Here is a 24,034-nt window from a genome sequence, read left to right on the forward strand (position 1 = left end):
TATTTTTAAAATATTCTGTATAAATTTAAATCAATTTTTATTTACATACTTTTAATTTAAATAGTTTTAATTTATTTGCCTGCTCTATAAGAGCCAAAAACAAATTTTATGTGGCTTTTCAGTCAATATTTGATACCTTTGACGTAAATTCAAATGAAATCAAACAATTTTAAATTATTTATCCCGTATTTGACGTGAGTGCTGCCCCATTTCTTCCTAAAGTTCTCTGTAATCAAACAATTGATATAATTTTCAAAGAGACCGTTATCCGCCCACGTGACTGCAACCAATAAATAAAAATCCACGTGATTGTAGGCAAAATCTTGTTGTTGGGAGTTGTTGTTGCGCGAGAGAAATCCGTAACACCGAACCCCAAGGTCGAGGTTGCGACGCTCGTGAAGTCTGTCACAAACACAGTGCGCCTATTGCGTGTTTTGATCGCAGCCTGTGACTTTCACTTTTTGTTAAAAATAAAACGTTTTTAAAATAGTGTTTCGGCCGTTACATAAAAGGTAAATAGTGCGATGTGTCCAGTCGGTGTTCTACAATGATTTCGCATCGTGTCGTCCAGAATACCTCCGTTATCCAAGGGATATTCAGGAGGTTGTCTGTGTCCAACGGCGATATACGTATTTCGAGTAACAGGCACAATTCTCCAGTAGCTTTGGCTTCCAGATTATTGGACCAGGAGAAAGTTGCCGATTTCACACCCAGAAAAAGGTAGATTGTCCGAAAATGACCCGTTTACGGTTTGTTTACGTCTGATCTAACCTTGTTTACAAACTGTCACGTTGTTTATTTCCGGAAAATCATTCGTGTCATACTACAAAAAACACAACAAAAACATAACTAATTTATTTATTTTGCTTTAGATCATTATCCTTCGGTTCCAGTCCTATATTCAAAGGACAAATCACCAAAATGTCCTCTGATGCAGCAGGACCTACAACCACAATTAAAACTAATAGGCTGGCTTTGGAAAAATCACCCTATTTGCTGCAGCACTCAACCAACCCTGTAGACTGGTATCCTTGGGGTGATGAGGCCTTTGAAAAGGCCAGAAAGGAGAACAAACTTATTTTTCTCTCGGTAGGATATTCAACTTGTCATTGGTAAGTTTTGGCCTTAAAATAGTACGTGCGTGAGAAGGTTTTCGATTTAAGGTCAATATCGTCCGTCGGTCCATAAAAACAATTAGTCTGTGGTTTGTCAGTTATTAAATAAGTAAACAATGATATCAATTTGATTAGAATATTGTTTGATGTTTTTCAATCTCTGCTACAATGATAATTAGTTGAGAATGTGGAATAATGTCAATGATTTTATGTAGATTTTGTTGGTGTTGTTGGTGAAAGGTTAAAGTAGTAAATTGTGATTTTAGTCCAATAAATTATACACAATTCCTTTGTAGAAATTACATTTAGTACATTAAATGTTAATTTGAAATCTAATAATACCAAATATTTTATAAAAAAAATTTTTCAGGTGTCATGTGATGGAAAAAGAGTCGTTTGAAAATGATTCAGTAGCGGAAATAATGAACAAATATTACGTAAACGTAAAAGTCGATCGCGAAGAACGTCCGGATGTAGACAAACTGTACATGTCGTTCATTCAGGCTACTGTTGGTAGTGGTGGATGGCCCATGTCTGTTTTTCTAACTCCAGACCTGGAACCTTTAGCAGGTGGTACTTATTTCCCCCCAGAAGACACTTTTGACAGACCAGGTTTTAAATCTGTGTTAAAAGATATTGCTGAAGAATGGAATACTAAACAGAGTGCTATATTAAAATCAGGTAATATGATTTATTACAATGACAGTTCATTAAACACTTAGTTACAAATATCACATTATTCATACATCACCCAAATCACGTTTTCAGTACCTTGTATTACGTTGCTTTTCTTGTCGTTTAGGGAAGTATTCGTTAGATGTGCTCAGGAAGATGGCACGAAAAGAACAATTAGGTGAACAGAAAATCGACGTTCCGGGTGTAGAGGTCGCCGAGAAGTGTCTCCTTCAATTGACGCGTTCGTACGACGATGATTTTGGCGGTTTTTCGATATCTCCCAAGTTTCCACAACCGACCGTTTTTAATTTCCTCTTCCACATGTACTCGTCAGATAAGCGATCTGAGAAGGGATTTCAGTGCATGTTGATGGCTTTGAAAACGTTGGATAAGATAGCTTATGGTGGTATACATGATCACGTTAACTCAGGTTTTGCCAGGCAAGATTTCTTCTTATTAATATATATGTTATTTTCAATGCATCCTATTTTTTAGATACTCGGTGGATTCGCGATGGCACGTGCCTCACTTCGAGAAAATGCTCTATGATCAGGCGCAACTCGCCGTCTCCTACTGCGACGCCTACGTTCTCACCAAAAAGGAATTCTACGCGGATGTCGTCCGCGACATTCTTACCTACGTGTCACGCGACTTGAGCCACGAACTGGGCGGATTCTACGGGGCGGAGGACGCCGATTCCTATCCGGAGGTCGGAGCTAGAGAGAAGGCGGAGGGTGCGTTCTGTGTTTGGGAGTATGATGAGATTATGGACCACATAAATGGGAATACCGACGGCATTTCCGACTTGGAACTGATTACCTATCATTATAGCCTGAAGGAAGGTGGCAACGTTAATCCTAGGAACGATCCGCACGGCGAACTGTTGAATAAGAATGTCCTTGGTTGTTTTGGTTGGTATTAAAACTTGCTAAATGTGCAATTTGATTAATGTTTTTTTATATATCCAGGTTCATATGAACAGACCGCAAGACAGTTCGACATCAGTGTTGAGAAAGTGAAGGAGATCTTGAATAAATGCCACAAAATTTTGTATGACGTTAGGCAAAAACGTCCTAAGCCACATGTGGACACTAAAATCATCACCAGCTGGAATGGTTTAATGATATCCGGGTATGCTAAAGCTGGATTCGTGCTCAAGGATCAGGCGTACATCAACAGGGCTATCCTTGCTGCGTCTTTCATCAAGAAATACTTGTACAGGGAAAATGAAGGGAAAATTTTGTTGCGTTGTTGCTACAAAGGAGAAAACGGACAAGTAGTACACACGTAACTATTTTAAAAATTACAAATTGGGTCTATTTTTGATTTTTTGAATATTTTTAGAGCTGTTCCGACTGTCGGATTTTTGGACGACTACGCTTTTCTTATTCGTGGACTTTTGGATTTATATGAAGCATCACTGGATGCTGATTGGTTGCAATGGGCAGAGACTCTCCAGGAACAACAAGATAGATTGTTTTGGGACTCCGAGGGTGCTGGATATTTCACGAGTCCTGAGGGCGATAAAAGCATTTTGATTCGAGGAAAAGACGGTAAAAAAAACACAAATAAGTAATTAACTTTTATGTAAGCTGTGGTATTACAGTTTAATTATTGTTTATTCACATGTATATTTATTCAGTTAGTTCTTTGTGTTTGATATTAAAATAGCTCTTTGGGAAAAACATTTAATTACGACCAACTACAAAGTGATAGTACAATAAAATTCGTAAAATAAAACAATCAATTCAAAGCTAATAAATACGTTCTGGTTCTGGTGACTAGGAGATAAAAAAATTCCTCTTTGTACCGAGTAAATATTTAAATGTGGCCGCGTTTCAGTGGGCGAGGTTACACAAACCGATCGATGGACAAAATGGTCGCGTCCTCCACAAAGTAATCTCTCAGATACGATGCCGTTTTAACAGATGGTGTTGGCTGTAAATTTGGGGACACGATAATTAAAGATCGACGATTTAGATTATTTTTAGGAACGGACTCCTCATTCACCAATATTTACATTATCACGGTTTGTTCGCAAAAACCTTAATCGAAATCTTTATTATTCGACACTTAAACAAATAATGCGAGACTGGCGGATTACGTCAAGATCTGGACACGGTTTCCGGCTAGAATTTATCACGACGACCGCAGGTCCGTTCATTATCAACTTGTTGAGCGTTGGTCGTAGCGAAAGTGCTTGTGTTACGTGCGAGTCGAGACTTGGATCAAAACGAACATTATTGTGCTGAATTCAACTGATCCTTTCAATTAACCAAATTATTTGTTTGAAATTATTTTAACCTGCGTTTATTAAAAACGAACAGTTTCAAAATAATTTGTTTATAATAGAAATTTTGATAAATAATATATATTCTTTTGAAATACTGTTTACAAAATAATAACCATTAATTTATTAGTTTTAATGGTAATGGAAATAAACATTTCATATTCCATTCCATTTTTATTTTTAATACAATTTAAAAACATTTTTTAAAGTATGCTCTCAATTTTTATGGGTGAATAAAAATGCATCATTACTTATAATTATTGCTTATGATGTTAACACTATTATTTATTTATCAATCGTGAGTGAGTACACTTTTACATTAGAAAGAATATTTTACTTTTAATTTTGATGACGGTATAAAAATCATTACATCATTCATTATCAGTACTTTATTATTTTTTTATTTATCGATATGATCAAAACGATTGTGTTGATGATTTGTAGAGTAATGAAAATAAAGTAATTACATATTTTTAAGTAAAGCAAATGTTTGTACTGTATGGTATGTTCAGAACACATAGCAAAACATTTTATATTTGAAAGTGTGTCTGGCTTTTAATTTTGATGGGAACATAAAAAATGCATCAACATTTATAAGTAAAATGGTCGCTTTTGCAGTCATTTAAATTCAGTCAGTGTGTGAAGGACGGTCAGGTGTCAGGTGTCCCATCCGCAATAACAACGTTGCGAAGTGGCAGGACGGATCCGTAAAACGTCCCCTGGTGCCATTCCCATCCCTTTTATTAACCGACAACCTATTCCACCCCGTCCGAATTATACTAAAACAACGATTAACGCAACTGTCCAAACACCCGAAAACCGGACGGACGGAATTGGATATATTTTTAAATGGTGGGACATTAATTGATTTTGTTTAACGTACTTTAACGGTTTATTTATCGGGGGGTAATTTTCGGTTTTTGCACGGGCCATCTGCAAACACTCCGGTCTGGTAGTGCAAACACTCACATGCGGGTCGTTAATTAATTTGACTCACGGCGGTCGATATTAAAAACAAAGGCGATTCGCTGCTGGAGACAACGACCCCGTATAACCCCGGTTAACTCCAACAACAATTTTATTTTTCACAATATTTTAGTGTAAGTAAGTACGCAATGGGAACATGGTTTAATTACCGGAGGGTGAATCTTGCTAGTTTGCCATTTCTATGGGACGTTTCGGGAGGTTAATTTCCGGCGAACGGTATTCCGGTTCGACCGTTCGTTTTCGAGGGAAATAAGATCCTCATTCGTATTAAATACCTGTCCGGTCGAATATTTTCGTTCGGTACATCGAACGGGTTGCGCGGCTTCAAATTAATGTCACAATTCCGGCCCGGTATTGTTTTTGCATATTCATAACATCGTTTACTGGCCCACAACTCGAGCGTATGCATTCGCTTTGAAGTATTCCACGCGAACCCAAAACCTGTATTTACCCATTTACGTATGCCGGATTCATCATAAAAGGGTTTATGTTTGTATGTTTACCCGTCATACTCTGACACAGTAAATCCGGATTGTGTGTACATGTGTTTTTCGCGACGAAATTAAAATCGGCCCCGCATATAAATATGGTAGACGAAAACCTGACAGACAATGTGTCCGTGAAATATGTTTTGTCGGTTAAAAAACCAGAGGCGCAATTTCCCTTCGCAGGTCTCGTAATTTATGCCGCTGGGTCGATGGGACATCCTTCGGCGGAGCGTTTTCAAAAGTGCCTCGTAAATATTCGGACCGCGCCTGTCGGTTTTAATAAAACCGTAAGAAATGAATAGTCATTTCCATTATGATTTTTGTTTCAGATCAGGACGGTGCTGAGCCTTGCGGCAACTCGGTGGCGATTCACAATCTGATTAGGTTGGCCAACTATCTTGACCGTCAAGATTTGAAACTGAAAGCGGGCCGAACGTTGACCGCGTTCGCTGGTCGAATCAAGTCTGTACCGATCGCCTTAACAGAGATGATATCCGCTTTGCTCTTCTATCATAAGTCCCCGACACAGGTGAGTAGTACAAAAAATTCGTGTTCGTCTTCCGACTCCGGGGGTACAATTTTTCAGGTTTTCATTGCCGGCAGGACCGAAGACAACGACACGCAAGCTTTACTGGACGTAGTACGGTCGAAATTTATGCCCGGTAGAATTTTGGCCGTGGCTGACGGTCCTACGGGTCGTGCTGGTCTCTTGTACAGTCGTCATGAAACACTGGCTAGATTGAAGCCCGTTCACGGCAAACCTGCTGCTTATGTTTGCAGGAATTTTGCATGCTCGTTGCCGGTGACTGAACCCACTGAATTGGCCAGTTCTTTGGATGATGGATCTGAGAACAAGGCTGGAAATGATGGCGACGCAGAAGGGCACTAAAGGTTTAAAATTGATGGAACACAGACGTATGGAATTTAGTCCTCTACCTTGAGATAAATTATAGCGTTCTCTTATATAAACCGTGACATATTGTATAAATTGTATAGTAGAGCTTCTCTAATTGTAGAGAATGATTTTATGCTTTTTTGGCAAGAATATTTGTACCGTTAGGTATTTTTTGTATATACATGTATATGTAATATTATTTATTATTTTACTCTTCATTTCGATTTATTTCTAGTATGTATATATTTTTTTCGAATAAATGTTTAATATATGCTCACTTTGTTTTATTATTTCCCTATATCTTCGATTTTATAGTAACAAAAAAGTAAAATTAAAGCCTAGTTTTTAAGATTTAAATAAATAAAAATAGCAAGGCATTTCCGTCAGTTTTTAAGATATTTTTAAGCCAATGGTCAATAGCTCAAGAAATTGTGATGAATTTCAACGTTTTTGTATTTAAAGTAGTAACAAAGTAGTTAATTCCATTACAAAACAATATTGTAATAAATTTAAACTCTAAACTTATAAGATGTGCATGGGACTGGTTCACATAAGGGATGTTTTGCTGAAATTAATAATCTCACTTTTTTGAATTACTAATTTGGGATAATGATATTGCACATTTCGGTTCTAAAATTATTTGACATGATAGAAATATGTATACTAAACACGCAAATATTTCACATTTATTTAAATTAACAGCTGCAGTTTCTCAATACCTGGAAATATAAGAATTATACTCGTTTACGAGATTTTCTCCTCTACCTGTTTTTAGCACAATTTGGTATATAAATTTAGGCATAAGCTAAATCCTTAACCAGCTTTGATGTGTGCTTAGGATCGTTATAGTGTTGAAATATCCATTTTACACTCATATTTTCTTCAGCAAACGGAAGCATAACGATTTCTAACACATTTTTGTATACAAAGCGATCCAATGTATCATCAATCTTAATAAGCGGGCCCATGATGAATCTAGAAAAAGATTCCCAGGCTATAAGACCATCTCCACCGACAACGTACCCCTAGTATATTTGAGATTGTATCATTCGTTTATTAGCTTTTAACTCATGAAATTTTGTCAGATTTATACAATGTAAAATGACTTCATTTTCATCTTTTAAACGATCAATTAACATGTTCCTGTACAAACTGGAATCTATCCTTTTTATTCTTTTTTGAAAACTAGCGTTTGTTGCTGATTTTCTTCCAAATAAACCGATTTCCTTTTCTTTTTATTGTACTTACAAGATACGTTTACTCCCTTAAATTCATGTTTAATGTGTGTCGTATTTTTCGACTACTTTTATGTTTCGGTTTTAATGCTCCTATTCGGTTAAAATTACTTGTAGCCCTCGAAACAATTGAACGGTTTAAATTTAAGATCTTTCAATATTACGTTGTTTCTCCCAGTTTTGCCACTTTTCATTATTTTTTTGTTTCTACTCCGACAAATGATAATTTATAATATATATATATATATATATATATATATATATATTATTTTTAATATATCATACTGCCATTATATATTAAAAATATAAATCTTCTGATATTAATTAATTAATATTATTTCTTGTTCTGCTCTACGGATATATGTAAACTATTCAAGCACACTTTATTTACACAATTTCTTTGATACCAACTACATTTGTTACCAAGGCCTCCTCTGGATAGTACGTTTGTGGTATTGTGAGATTCTTCTGTTACAACTTGTTCCTGAGACATCAGCTTTTTAAATTTTAATAAAATGTAGATTATATGAAGAGGTGTAAAACATACATTATATGTTTTGTTTGCATCTTCCACTAGATTCCACATTTGAAACCTACTAAATTTACTAAAGCGACCTGAAAACCAATCTTGTCAGGGAGTTCTAACTATGAAAAAAAGCAGGTCGAAGGTCGGTTACTTTGTATCAAGAACAAAATTTAAACATTGTTCTTTAAATTAAATAATTAATTAAATTGAGTTGTAAAGGAAATACAATTCAATAAATATTTATGATGAGGATGAAAAATTTGGAGTAGCTGGAGAGCAGCAAAAATAATTAATATTGTTAAATTGTAATCGAGAGAAGTAACTAAAATTTTTATAAAACACAAAAAATGTTTGAAATAAAGTTGTTCATTTGCAAAGAAAGATTGAAAAGGTTTAGGTTGTTAAAAAATATAAGCGTTATTAGTGTTTTATAATATTAATATAATAATATACGAAGTAATAAATTTACTTGTAAATCTTTGACGGCTGATAGCACTTTATCGGAGAACTTTTGAATATAAATATGTCTTGTTAAATCCTCTTATTTAGGAAACCTAATAATGTGTATTTGGCAAATAAATATTTATATTTTAAGAGGATTAAATGATGTCTAACAAAATAATTTTAATACATTTAAAATAATTTAATAATGGTTTTACTTATATTTTAGTCATTTAAAACATATTCTCGAAATTTGTATGAGAGGAGTTGCTAAAACCTAAATCAGGATGATAAGTGGCTTATTTATTTTTAAAATTTATAAGGCAAAGGAAGTAAGGAGTTTTTTATTTAAATACAATATCAAATTTCTTTGGTTAAACAGTCAATTGTACTTTTAAATAAATTTATATCAATATTTTATTCCAAAATTTGATATGATTTCGAAATTTGTAAAATCTTCTTAATTCTTACCATATTAACACACTATAGGCGGGTAGCAAAATAGTCCAAACTAAGTTATTGAATGATAATAAAAACTAAGAGATAATTCTTTCAGTTCCGTATGTAAACCAATAGAGTAAAATTAACTCACCTCGTTTTTAAAGTAAGTACATTCAAAAAGGTATAAATTACCCGTGTTAAAAATCGGACAAAAACATAAATTTAGTATCTGGAGATTTCGTCGACTAAGGTGGTTTAATCTATTAACCAGTCCGTCACAATTTCGGATTTGTATTTGGGATTGTTATCGTGTTGAAACGCATTATTTAACGGCATCGTTAAATCTTGCTTCATAGGTTTTGTGTAGTCTTAGTAACAAATAAAATTGCTTAATATTCTTTTTTTTCTTTGTTGAACAATCTCTAAATATCCTCTGATTAATATTTTTATATCCATTGATCGGAGATAAAATATGCATAATGTATCACAATTTTAAATTCGAAAAAAACTTTCAGTATTTTTATAATTAGCGAATATATTGTTAGAATCAATAATGTATAGACGATCAAATGGTAAAAAAAGAAATAAAATTAATGAATAGAGAAGAAAGTAACATAGATATGGTGGACTTTTTAATAGCAAAATACGATAAAACATTACGATAGAAATATAATATTAAAGGAATATGAAAATTGAAACATTTAATATAAAAATATTTATATTTTGTTTATGATGCTTTGCAGGAAACAGAAATTCATGTATCCAAATTATATATATCTAACGATTTTAATGGTGTTAATTTTTAGAAATAACACAGGCTATTGTATATTGTAGTAAGGGTTACGATTCTTATTTTGTTCAAAGGTATAATAAGTACCTTAACGTTTATGAAAATGCAAGAAATAATTAGAATAATGTTGACGAAAATAATATTTATAAATTTAAGAATTAGTAGTTTAGAAGTAGTGATTTTGTTTAATACCATATACCAGGAGTGGCCAAGCTCCTTGATAGCCTGAATCATTTTTCAAAATTTGAAATGTTTCACGAGTCGTAATTAAATATGTATTTAAAAGGTATGCAAAAAAGTATTAAAAAAATTTGTTTACAGAAATTATATTTATTGAAAACATAAATAAAAGTACAAAATATGTGTATTGAATTTAAATATTAAAAATTAAACACGTTTATTTCACTTCTCTTGATAATTCTGAAATGAAAAGAGAACTCGGGTACATTTATCGAAAGCCACAAATAATCCTTCAAAGAGCCGCAAGCGGCTCGGGAGCCGCTGTTTGGCCACCTCTGCCTTATATTCTGCTTACAAGAACTAAGGATATTTTCCACATTTGAATATCGTCATTATGATAAAGGGTATTTTAAATTAAGAATAATTTATGGAAATTGCTATCATAGTTTGTTTTAGATACAGATATGTTTAGAGCAATAAATTGGGACATTTTCTCAGACTCAAAGTTTATTAATTAAAAAATGTAATACAAAGCTTACAATAAAGATACTCTTTTTGCATGTCAATAGATAATTAATAAATACCAAATTTACGTAGCATTTTTGGAAGTTACGTAATTTTTTTGATCGGAAGAAAAGTAGTTGTGTTACAGCTGAAAAAAATTCAGTAAATCTAAATTGAATAAATCTTAGAATGGAAAATAATTAATCGACTTCTGTATTTTTCCAATCTTGTTAACAATTCCTTGCAATGCCTCAGTGTGAACTGTGTTCATTAAATTCATTTCCGTTGTGCAATGGGCTGCTTTGAAGACCGTTGAAAATATTCAGTTAGTTAGTTACTATTGAAATACACTATATTATGTATTTTTTATTGTTTGATTACATGTTACATGAAAAATATAGAGATTTAGTTGTAAATTTGTATAACAAATGGAAAATAATAACCTAATCAAATGGACAAAGACCATAAATTTGCCATGTTAGAGTTTTATATTTTTTCAGTTAGTTGTTCACATTATTAAATAACTCCTTTCTGTACTCGAATTTTAGAGTACAGAGCGTGCGGAGCACTAACTAAAGACGCAGTTGCTCTTTTAAGCTGCTTTAGTGAGCTCAGAGGTCTCTGTTTAGTATATTTTTAAAAGCAAAAAGGTAACAATGTCATATTGGATCGACTCATATAGTAAGAAGTCAAACACAAATATATAGCAATAAAACGTTTGTATTATTGGTAACTTCGATTTTCCTGTACTTTGTAGAAGGTATTTACACAAATACACACGCTAAAAATACCATCCTGACCACTTTGGATTAAAAGATAACACCAACCTATTCTGATAATGTGATTAAACGATTAAATACACGCAGCAATAATTTGTTGCATGTCCAAAAAGACTAAACATTTTAATTATCGGATGTAAAGTGATACCGAAATTACACCAGCTGTTTAAACAGGGCAAAACAATAATCCTGTGCATTTAAACCTGCAACTCGTACAAAACCCCGGAAACCTTTATTAAAACCGCCAGTAAACGGCAAACATATTAATTTCGACGGGGATTCCTGGAATTTCTGCCTGTACACGAAGCCTTTGTTAACTGAAATTAGGCAGAAAATAATTGTCCTAATAATTCCCGGGGACGACGGTCATAAAATATGTTTATTTAGGTTTCAATCAATAGAAATTTTAATTGACTGCCTCTTATTTGTATAGATGGCGGCCGTGTAGGCGAATAAAAGGTAGGCAATCATGTTTTTACAGCTTTTATTGAAATATTTATGGCTGGGAATTTAATTTAAAAAACAAAGGCTGAAAAAAATTCACAGTGATAAAACGGAATCTATAAGAGCTGGCGTGAAATCAGTGAACGATCGCAATATAAATGTGTAAAAATAAAGGCGTGCAAACGTGCCCATTGTATTTTGCGGCCATATTTCGATGCCGAATGAAAACGGCCGCAGATTCAAACGGAACAAACAATAAAGCTGCGAAGTGGCGTTTCCACCTTTTTATATGTGCCAATGATGCTGTAGGAGTTCCATAACGAAGACAGATAAATATTAATGGAGAGGTTTGTTGGCACATCAAACGGATATGACCGTAATAATAAAAATCCCTCGAGGTCGGATAGTTGGGAACTTTCTGCAAAATGAAATGGAAACTAATACGAAAACAGATTGTATTTAATTGTACTGTGTCTTATTCCACAGTTAATAATAACCGATACACAACTGACCAAATTTAAAATTTTAGGCCATGGGACGATAAGAATACCGAATCGGCTCCAGATAGGTATCGAGCTCATAATTTCAGGAAATGTTGGTACTCATAAGATACTTCAATGCTGCAAATTTCACACCAGAAAATTGTTATTCTCAGCACCTTGTGAATCGATTGATCTAAATACCGGATACGTTTTGGGGCATGGTGGTAGCTGCTAGGAAAAACAATAACACCTATATCTGTTCATAAGAACTTTCTTAATTTTGACATCTAATCATGTTATGATAACGATAAAAATACGAAATTGAATTCTTTATTCAATTTTCCGTGAAATTATGAGGTTCGGGAATTTTTTATAACGGTACGATTTTTTGCTCACAAATCGATTTCTTTAAGATATAACTCTTGAAATGTTAAAATACAGAAGTTTTGCGATTACTGTACTAGTGAAAACATCAAAATCTCATATAAAAATAATTGTTTTTCATATAATGAACTCTAATTATTATTATAAACTTTATTTCTGACTATAATGATTAAATCAGTATAAAATACTATTGTTTATATAATTCAACTACGTTATAGAGAATTTAATCTTTCCCATAACTTTAAAGTTCTGTATTTTATCATAAAAAGAAATCGAATTTTGAGCAAAAAATCGATTTTTAATTTTTTTCAATGTGACGTACCGTTTTAAAAAATTTCCGAAGCTAATAATTTCATCGAAAATTGAATGAGGAAAAAAAAAATATAGTTTCATATTTTTAGCGTTATCGTAACATGGTTAAAAATCTCAGAAAGATCTCTAAATTAAAAACTATTTTCATGGAACAAGATGAATGAAATTAAGGGTGATTTTATTTCGGCATTCTAAATCCGAAAGGGGCATTTAAATTGTTAATGTGTGTCCCATCCTGGCTGTTCGTACATCTGCAATTAGTATTTAGTAAACATTATTAAACCATATTATTAAACGATCATTTACAGTGGAATAACTTTTATTTAAACCAATTTAAAAAAATTAAATTTTCTCATATTTTTTACTCACATGGCGCCATAATTTGAACACTATGATGAGAACTAAAAAATCACAACAAAGTAAATTTGATTCTAATTTAAAAAATCTCAAGTTTATTTAAACAATTTCACTGTTTAATATTACAAAATAACATAACATTTGATTATTTGTCATATTTTGTATAGGTTGCGCTATATTTTTAGCATTAAAAGTAGACAACCCATTTTACGATTTCCATTTTTTAATTAAAATATCGATTATATTGATATATAAAACATAAATAAATTGATGTATTTATTTAATTTGACTGTTTTGAGTATATTAAAATACCTAATTAAGTGAAAGCTGGTCTCTAAATTAAAAAATATTTCCCTGGAACGAGATGAATGGATTTAAGGGTAATTTTATTTCGACATTTTAAATCCGAAAGGTTCATTTAAATTGTCGAAAATCCTTTTCATCACTCTGTTAATGTGTGTCACACCCTGACTGCTCGGTATTTGGTAAACATTATTAAACCATATTATTAAACGATATAGTCAAAATCATGTACAGTGGAATAAGGTTAAACCATTTTACAATAAAATCAAAATTGAGGTTTTAATTTAATTACGTTCTAGAACAAGTTAAATACCAGAAAAGTGCTTTTTGTCCAGGTCATTCGCTAAAATAATTAAGTGAAAATTGCTGTCTAAATTAGACAATATTTCATTGGTACGAGAGGAACGAAATTAGCCTTAATTTTATTTCGGCATTCCAAAATCTACTCAATGTGGCATTTAAATAGTCGAAGCTCCTTTTTACCAGTCTGGTCCGATTGCTTTTGCAGTACTAAATTTCATTAAACTAATTAACTGAGCTGGTATTAATTCTTTGGAAATTATTTAAGAATTAACAGTTTCAAGTTAATATGACAATTTTTGTTATATAATAACATTACTTTACAACAAAATATAGAAATATTTAAATAATATTACATATATTTAGGGTAATTTGGTTGTGCTGAATACGAAAATCATATTAATTTTTGAACCATTCATTTAAATAAGATTAAACATCAAGCCCATCAACGGTTTGCTATAGTTTCCTCATCGCCGAAATTTTGATTTCAGAGAAGAAAAACGAAATTCAGATTATTTAATAATGAAATGATCATTTACTCTTTAAAACAAAGGAATTTTCAATTATTCAATTTTCATCGATTTACACAGGTTACAAGAATTATAAATGTTGTATTATACATATTTACGAGCAAATTTATACAGCGGTTTTTTCTCTTTCTGTAACCATTTTTTCGATCTTGTTCTGTTAGGGATGGAAATGTTTTTAATTAAATAAAATATCAGTTAAAAATGTAAAATTTGGAATAATATTAGTATTATTTGCTATTGAAAACTATTACTCAAATGTCGAAAATCTACTTTCCTTCCAATAAAATCGTAATTTAATCGTTTTTTTTAACGAAATAAACACAAAATTAGCATTATTAGTAGAAATGACCTAAATAAAAAAGGTGATTATGATTTGTGTTCAGCACATCCGAATTACTCTAAAAAATTCAATAGAAATACTATATATTCTAATAATTTTTGTTATTTTCTATATCTTATATGGAGGGCACCGCATTTTGAACACTAAAAGAAAACAACCAATTTTCTTCAGCTTTTAATTAAGTTGTCGATTAAATTAGTTTTCAATTGATCAAATTAGATAAACACTGTTAAATCAGAACAAAATCAAACATGAGCGTTTAATCTAATTACGTTTGAGAACAAGTTAAATACCAGAAAAGTGCTTCTTATCAGTTCCATTCACTAAAATAATTAAGTGAAAATTGTTCTTTAAATTAGACAATATTTCAGTGAAACATTTTAAAATCGGCGCAAAGAGGCAATGAAAGTTAAATGAAGCACCTTTTTATCAGCTGGTGGACATGTGTCCAAGTCTGATTGCTTCAGCAAACCTAAATGAGATTTGGCAAACTCCATTAAATTGATCTTGATTAAAATCATTTGCAGCTCACGCGTGAGTTTTTGTCCGCAAAAATACAAATGTGACAGTAAAGTTTTCCATGAGGGCAACGATAAAATCAATCTAGGTGAACCGGCTGAAAACATGCCTCTTCTGCTGAAAAGCACTCATTGAAAAGCCCGTGGCAGTGCATATACGGGGGAGGACGGTGCCCATGCGCGATCCATCTCGGCACGCTGTTGCATCCTTAGTTCTTGTCAGCGGTTCAACATCGTCGCGCCAAAATTCCCGCACGCGGCTACATTTAGTCCATGCGTTCATATATGATTTTTTGGGGGTGATTCAAGTGGACCTACGGACGTTATAGGACGCCACGGTTTTAAGTTTTGCGTTTTTTGGGATTCGGTTTTGCGGTTTCTCTGGTATTATAGTGCGGTTCAGTTAGCGGTTTTCATTATTTTACCTGTTACGTTCCTGGTAAGTACATTTAATATTTACGACAGGAAAAACTGAACTCAACTGAAATTCCGCCCTAAAACAACTTTATTTTGTTAGGCCTCATTGTAACAAAAAATTGTTTATAAAAAATCCTATACACATAAATATTTAGTAGTATAATTCAGCACTTAAATCGAGGGATAATTATTCCTGCTAATTCCTGCTAGCATTAATAAATTGTTTTATAATCATATAATTAAAATGGAATCTTTCTGAATTTATTCCTGCTGAAATATCCTGTTAAATTTTTAAATTAAGTTTATTCGTATTTTCTTGATTTTCAACATTTGGAAATTTTAAACGCTTGAATGAAACAAGAGTTACACTCACAAAAAGTTAAATAAGCTGAAACGCAAAATAAAACTGAATAGAGAAATTTAAATATAATATAATATATTTCGCTAACATTTATTTATGCTGCAGGTTCCTTTTCTTTTGGATAAATAAAATATACAATTATGATGATTATACATATATGGTATATGTATATATTAATGCCATGAGGCCATATATACCGAGAATAAAATTTAAATGCTGTTTACAGTTCCTGCAAAACTGAAATATTATGGCATTATATTAAAAGCTTGTAATAAATGTATGTGCTAGTAAAATATTTATAAAAAAAAACAGTTCAGTAACGTTTTTACTAAAACCGAATTTGTATATTTGAAACGTTTAGGATTGAAAATAGAATATTTTTAAAATAAAAAATTTAAACTATATAAAATGTTTTCGAATCCAAAATTTACCCAATGGCAAACAATTTGTTGCCTGCAAAATACAGAATTATTTATTAAAAATAAAAGTTTTACTATTTTTGGATCTACAGTTTAAATTTTGTGTTTTTTTAACATTAAAATTATGTAATATAATGAGAAAATGAAAACAAAAACGCTTCATAAATTTTCAGTGAAAGTGACGTAGGAAAGAACAAAGAAATTCCTAAAATTTTATTGTCAAAATATTTAATATTTGCTGAAATGTTTTAAAACTGTATTAAAGGGGTTAAAAAAGCATATTTCCGTCGTTCATTTTACAACCTAATGGGAGTAAAAAATAATTAAAGCAATTTTCCTGCAAATGAAATTCTAAAAAATGCCTTTGAAATTGTAAGAAGTAAACATCTTAAGTTTCAGACTATGCTAATGAAATTGCTGTATACAGGTATAAATAAATTCCTGCGAAAGAAAATTATTTAATAATATTCCAGAAATTTTAATATTATATTAACGCAACAAACGAATATATAAACTTAAAAGAAATTTCAACCATATTGTTGTCAGAATGTCGTATCATTAAACGTTCCAATGTATGTGCTAATATTGTGTTGAGAGAAAGGGCATGCCAATATATAGATCACAATTTTTTGTTAGAAGTATTCTGTATTTTTTTCAAATCAACATTTAAAAGATAATTTGTGTGGCCATATTTATAATTTTATTAAATATCCAAGATTTATATATTTTATTCGTAAGAATTGACGCTTGCACGAATATGAAATTATTTTTTATTATTAACGTATCCTTCATAATAATATGGTAGATTTAATAAATTAAAGGTATAATCCACTTTGATAATAGCAGTGGTATTCTCATAAAGAATACTCGGACAATTATAAAATTATGTAAAATTGTAAGTGTGAGCTGTGTCTAGAAAATATAATTATTTATTTAAATTTTGTGCACAATAAATTAAGAACGGTACTTTCCTTCTAATAAAATCGTAATTTAATCGTTTTTCTAATGAAATAAACACAAAATTAGCATTATTAGGAGAAATGATCTAAGTGAAAAAAGTGAATGAATATGATTTTGGTGTTCAGCACATCCGAATTATCCTAAAAAAAAATATAGAAATAATATATATTCTAATAACTTTTGTTATTTTCTATATCTTATATGGAGGGCACCGCAATTTGAAAACAACTAATTTTCTTTAGCGATTATTAGACTAAGTATGAACTGAGTTTAGAAAATACAATGTTTTAAATTTTATGCACAAAAAATTAAGAACGGTTTAATTAAATGAATTAGAAGCTGGTTCATAAATTGTTTAACCATACTAAATGCACACTAATTAATTAATACTTTAGTAAACTTCATTTACCTAATTAGAAATTGGTCTTGTTCTGTTAGGGAAATGTTTTTAATTAAATAAAATATCAGTTAAAAATGTAAAACTTGGATTATTATTATTATTATTTGCTATTGAAAAATATTACTCAAATGTCGAAAGAATATAAAATTCGCGAAAAATTTCATGAAATGTAAAGCTACTTTCCTTCCAATAAAATCGTAATTTATTCGTTTTCCTAACGAAATAAACACAAAATTAGTATTATTAGGAGAAATGACCTAAATGAAAATAGTGAATATGAATTTGGTGTTCAGCACACCCGAATTATCCTAAAAGAATTAATAGAAATAATATTTCTATTATAAAATTATGTAAAAAGAATGTTTTAATTTTGTGCACAATAAATTAAGAATGGTTTAATTAAATGAATTAGAAACTGGTTCATAAATTGTTGAACCATATTAAACTGCACACTAATTAATTAATATTTTAGTCAACTTCATTTACCTAATTAGAAATTGATTTATTAGGCTTCTGTAAGTGAACTACAAAATAAAATTTAATTATTACTTCTGTGTATTTAAAATTAATTAATATTAATTAAAAATCTTTTAATTTTTGCCATAAACATGTTAATAAATTTTATATGTTACAATTAAATATTTAATTAAATACGTAAATTAATATTTAAATGATAATTTTCAGTTCGCTAAACCTTTATACTAATTTTTTGAAGCATTTCATCAAATTAACAATGGAAATTAAATATAAAATATTTAAAAATTTAATCGAACTGTCCGTTTGTTAACAAATTTAATATGGAACGTTTAAAAATTTCATTTCAACTGTCTGCGCAAAAATTTTAATACAATAAAGTTAAATCACATTGAATTGACAGAACATTAAAAATAAAAAAAAAATAATTCCCAAATGTGGTAGTAATTAATTGACCGTAGCGACAAAAAATTGCATTGATTGGGGCGTAAATTCGCATTAGACAAAAAATACCAAACTGGAAATAAAATAAATAAATTCGTGTTAGTTATGACAGCGTTTTCGGCTTTCAATATACCGGTGCAATCCATCATTGTGGCCAATTATCGATTGACATTCGAGACGTTTGGAAAATACCACCACCCGATAGAAAATTGATAAAGAGCGTACGATATAATTTTAAAATTGTTTATTTGAAATGGAGGTACGCAATGAATTGCAGCCGAAAGGATAAACAGAACGGACGGGGATTAATATGAATAAGGGGCATTATGTTGGAGGGTTGCCGACATATTGTTCCTGCGGAAACCGCCTTAAATTTTAATTAGGTAAATAGAGAATGGCGTAGTTCATGTTGCGAATTTGCGTTCCATTCAAAACGGTACAAAAGTTGGCAAATTTTTAAACTTCTTAATAGTGTACAATATAGTAAAAATAATTAATCCGTTTTTGTTATTGTAAACCGAGAATGAGTTTTTATGACGGCGTGAATAATGGATCCATTAAAAATGTTTTTTTTTTTGCTTCGTTGAAACATTTTTCTGAAATTTTCATGCTGTAATTTATTGAGTTTTCCATGAAATCCAATTTACTTTTTATGTTCATATTTCAAATGGATATTACCATATATTTTTTTAAATGCACAAACTTATTCGATTTGATTTTTTTATCACGTTTAATCGACATGAAAAAAGGATGAGAATGTTGTTAAAAACATTTATCTGAATGATAATTATTAGGACAAAACGACGAAAGCTTTATTAGTTCTTTTTTGTTTAACTTTTTTTACAAATTTGCATTTAATTGTTAAAATGGATAAATGACATTAGAGAATTTAATGTATTTTGATGGGAAAATAATTTCAAAATGTGAATCTTATTAAAACTTGCAGATTTAAATTTCATCTTTACCATAAAAGAGGTAAATTTTTTAAATAACAAATAAATAATTACGACAAAGATTTGAACAAAATCAAAATTGCTGTTAAATGAAATAGAAATAATTTATATAGCCATAAAGTTCAACTACATAAACAATTAGAAAAACAACAAATTTTAGAGAATTTGGTATATTTTTGCAGGAAAATTAATTTTAAGTAATAATTAAAAATATTAAATGAAGTATAAGCAATTCAAATTACAATAAATTAATAATTTTTTCAGGAAAAACAATAAAATTATTTAAAGTATATTTTATAATAAATTCTTAATTATTATTATTAAAACAAATTCAATAATAAAAAAAATATCAATTATAATCCATTTTATAGTAAAATGTAGGTTAGCGTATTTATGCAGAAAATTGAGAAACCTAATAGGTTTTTTGAATTTTAATCGCAATAGGAAATTTAACATTTATTTAAAGTATATTTTAATAAACATATTGGTAAAAGTCTTTCAGACAATTAATTTTTAGACATTTTTCAGCAATTATGAAAACATTTCAAAATTAAACAGTAACCATTAATACAGTTTTGTTTTGTCTAAATGAACTACGAACAAACCAATTTAAAAAAACTGCTCGCTGTATTTTTCGCTGAAATTCTCCATTTCATGGGCGCACGTCCGATCCACGTGCAGTTAGTTTAGTTTGCAACAGGGAGGTGAATTTTAACAATGCATTAACCGAGCCATATTATGATTTAATTAAAGGCTGTAAAGTTTTACGTAGCAATTTGGTAGCGGACATACAATAGCAATTACTATAACGAGATCTACAGATGCCGTATCTCGACAATGTTGTTCATAATGCGAGATTTTTACTTGCCATTTTATTACTGGACGTTATTAACCGTATCACATTATGCGCAAACATTGGATGGAACATTGTGTGCGTTTAACATAACGCCAATGAATATAAATCAATTTCCTGAGATAAACAGAAAAACGCAATCGTCCACCGGGATGGGAATTCCGGTAACTTGCAGGAAATCAATGTCTTATTTATTCCGGGTTAGGACGTTTTCACGTCGCCACGACAATAGCTCTTTTTTCCGATGGATGCGATTTTCTTATTCAAATGTCGGTATTCCATTCCGGAAACTACTTCAAAATTTAATATGTGCGTCAAAAAATAACTCTTACAGAAAAATATTTCTTTCCGGTTTTATAATTTCTCATCATTTTATTTTTACTTATCATATTTCAGTTTATACGTAAACCAGATGATTTGGTTAGTTATATTACTATTAATTATATAAAATATTGTAGTAGTAGTATATATAAACTTAATGGTCATTTATATCGTTAAAAAGTGGGAGCTGGAAAAATGCATGTAAAACTTATAAATGTGCATATTAAATAGTTAATCACATTTGAAAACTGAAAGTAACGTGCACAATTGTAGTCATTATGCCCAGTAATCGCTATTCTTTGTTTAGACAAAAAGTGATAAATTTATTTCAATAAGGAAGCATTAAAATATTAAATAAAAATGCAACTAAAAAATCATAGTTCGTGGTGACGTCAAAATTGTTCCAAACCGGATAGAACTGTGAGAAATTGATTGATAGAGGACTATGCAAGAATCACCGTCAAAAACATTTGTTATCAAAGGAAAATAGAAATTTCAGAATGGATTTTGGCAAAGACCATTTTATTGAATAATTGAAAAATGAGATATCGTTTTTTGAAATTCAAATTCTTTGATACTGATGGTAAAATATTTGTAAAATACAAAATTTCCCATTGTAAAGCACTGTTATGGTAGTCTTGTGGCGTTAACCAATAGTACAAGTAATAGGTAAAATGGACCGTTTCCAGAATAAGACCATATTAGAGGACTCAGTACTGTCATTTGCTGAAGAAAATATGCCAGTAATATTTATCACTCACCTCTAAGTTCGTGAAAACATAGTTTCATGATCACAACATATCAGAACATAGACTTCAGATCTGAATCCCATTGAATACCTACTTGTCATTTTAGATTGTCACATAAAACTCACAGTAATATCAAAGAACTGTGTGATATGGTGCAAACATGATGGGCTCAAATTTCGAAGGAAACTACATAATCTGGTTGATTTCATGCCAAGATGATGCCAAGTAGTGATGGATGCCCATGGATTTGTGACAAAATATTAAATTATAATATATAATTGTGCTTATTGTTTTTTACAAAGTTTTCATACTTTTTCAAGAGAAATATATTTTTAAATGATATCTATAAAATAGTAATTTTATTAGAACTTTGTACTGACAAACTTGAAAGTCTCCTCAAAATGAATTTAAAAATCTCTTATTGGAAAACGAATCCTATTTTACCATTGTCCAAAGACAAAGGCCTCTAGCTCTTTTGCTATTGAAACTACGATTTATTTATTAACATTTTGAATATCTAGTGTGTCAATTTGTTGCAGGCATATTTGAACACTGAATATTTTTAATATATCAAATTTTTATGTTATTTTCATCATAAACCTTGGTAACAATATTACAAAACTATCACACTTTATAGACGTAAAATCTCTTGAGAACGTACTTCTAAGGTGATTAATATGTAGTAAAAATCTGACTCCCCGAGTTATTTGTAGTTATTTTATGACGACTTAGTAAATATGTTATTAAATTATAGCTTTTATGAGGACGAACACGATTTTATGCGCCCGTAAAAAGATTTTATGGTGGAAAGTTACACGCGCATTTTCCACAGACCGATTGTAATATCTCAAACAAACTTCAAAACACAAAAAAAAAACATTTTATGAGTTTTCTCAGGAAAATGTCTTCAGGAATTCAATACGTCGTTCAATTATTTATATGACGGGTTTCAGCGTTTTTTTTATAGAACTCTATCAAATTTTTCTGGTTTGAAAATATTTTTAATGTTTTATTTTTAGATTTTAATTGTAAATGATTATTTAAAATGTGGCTACTCTAGAAATTATTTGAATAATAATTTATTGTTCACATTTATGTGAATTATTATCAATAATTTGTGATTATAGTAAGAACTATTTTAGAAAATTTGGATCCAAGCAAGAATATTTTAATTTGCAGCCGCGGTGTACTAAACGTGAAGGCAAAAGAAATAAACATGTGCCAGCCACGTTCAAACATAAGCAAATCTATATCTGATGCGTGTTTATGGACGCGCTCAAAACTTCTCAGTGTTTTTAATTAGAAAACCGATTGGTTCTCGAAGCGATCGAGATCCGATCTTTGGAAAATTGCGAAGACAAACATTTCTCTGGACTTTCAAACTAAATATAAGTAACATATATAATCCTGGCTTCAATGGATGAGTTCATAAAACTTCTGTACGATTAGAAGTTTGTTTTTTATTGGGTCATGTTGAGGAATTTTAATAATGTTCGGAATACCACTAAGATGGATTTATCTCGGATGGAAAGTTTGATTTTCGTTTTTGTTTCAGGTCGCTGACGAACTTGTGCCAAAAGAACAAGAATTCAACAAATCAAATGTAAATAGTAGCGCAATACGAAATAGTTTAATGAAATAAGCAGGGTAAATTGTTCAACTAAGTCAAAATCGTTTAGGTTTACGTAGTGTTTAGTGACTGTCGTTGTGAATGCTTCATATTGGGTGTTTGTAGGAGAAAAATCTGTGTAGAAGTATAAAAATTTAATATCAAGGTAAGATTTTGTAAGTTTATGTTACATTAGGTATTTTAACTTTTACAATGGATCTTGTAATATTTAATATTTGCACCTTTGGTATTTTATGTTTTTGTTTATTTATTTTATTGCGAATAATTATTTTTTCAATGAATTGTAATGATTTTTTTTAATTTTTTTACATGTCTGTTTGTTATTTCAATTACATTTTTATAAAAGTTTTAAAAACTATTATTTTGTTGTTAAGTACTATCAATTTATAAAATATATATTATTCTGTTTTACTTAAAGTAAATTTGAAAGAGAATTACATATTAGACAGTAATTTTTTAATTTTTAATATTTGTAGAAGAAAAATTTGTGTAGAAGTATAAAACTTTAATATCAAGGTATTATTTTACAAGTTTTTGTTACATTAGGTATTTTAACTTGTACAATGGATCTTGTAATATTTAATATTTGCACTTTTGGTATTTTACTTTTTTTACTGCGAATAATTATTTTTTAATGTATTGTAATGAATTTTTTATTTTTGTATATTTCTGTTTATTTGTTATTTCAATTGCATTTTTAAAAAAGTTTTAAAAACTATTATTTTGTTGTTAAATAC

The 24,034-nt window shown here is 30.5% G+C and overlaps 2 protein-coding genes across 6 annotated transcripts in view; both read left to right on the forward strand.

Moving 5' to 3' along the window:
• Nucleotides 1-308: 308 nt before the first annotated feature.
• On the forward strand, nt 309-6,727 carry LOC109609629 (spermatogenesis-associated protein 20). Of its 3 annotated transcripts, none has more exons than XM_020026333.2 (9): nt 309-720; nt 873-1,112; nt 1,486-1,796; nt 1,918-2,230; nt 2,286-2,701; nt 2,759-3,077; nt 3,135-3,343; nt 5,885-6,084; nt 6,142-6,727. In XM_020026333.2, the coding sequence occupies exons 1-9, from the start codon at nt 548-550 to the stop codon at nt 6,442-6,444; spliced, it is 2,484 nt and encodes an 827-aa protein (XP_019881892.1). In that variant the 5' UTR covers nt 309-547; the 3' UTR covers nt 6,445-6,727. The 3 variants fall into 3 exon arrangements, with proteins under 3 accessions (XP_019881892.1, XP_019881908.1, XP_019881915.1); XM_020026349.2 differs by having other exon boundaries at nt 314-512; XM_020026356.2 differs by lacking the exon at nt 309-720 and having other exon boundaries at nt 901-1,089.
• An 8,823-nt stretch (nt 6,728-15,550) lies between these two features.
• LOC109609012 (voltage-dependent T-type calcium channel subunit alpha-1H-like) overlaps nt 15,551-24,034 on the forward strand; it is a 90,713-nt gene continuing 82,229 nt past the window's right edge. For 2 of the 3 annotated variants that reach the window (XM_049961477.1, XM_049961487.1), the window contains exons 1-2: nt 15,551-15,755; nt 23,223-23,442. The gene's annotated coding sequence lies outside the window, so the exon portion shown is untranslated. The remainder of the gene's footprint in view (nt 15,756-23,222; nt 23,443-24,034) is intronic. The other variant, XM_049961481.1, reaches the window with a different exon arrangement.

The sequence above is a fragment of the Aethina tumida genome, chromosome 1 (genome assembly GCF_024364675.1).
Source record: "Aethina tumida isolate Nest 87 chromosome 1, icAetTumi1.1, whole genome shotgun sequence".
Lineage (NCBI taxonomy): Eukaryota > Metazoa > Arthropoda > Insecta > Coleoptera > Nitidulidae > Aethina > Aethina tumida.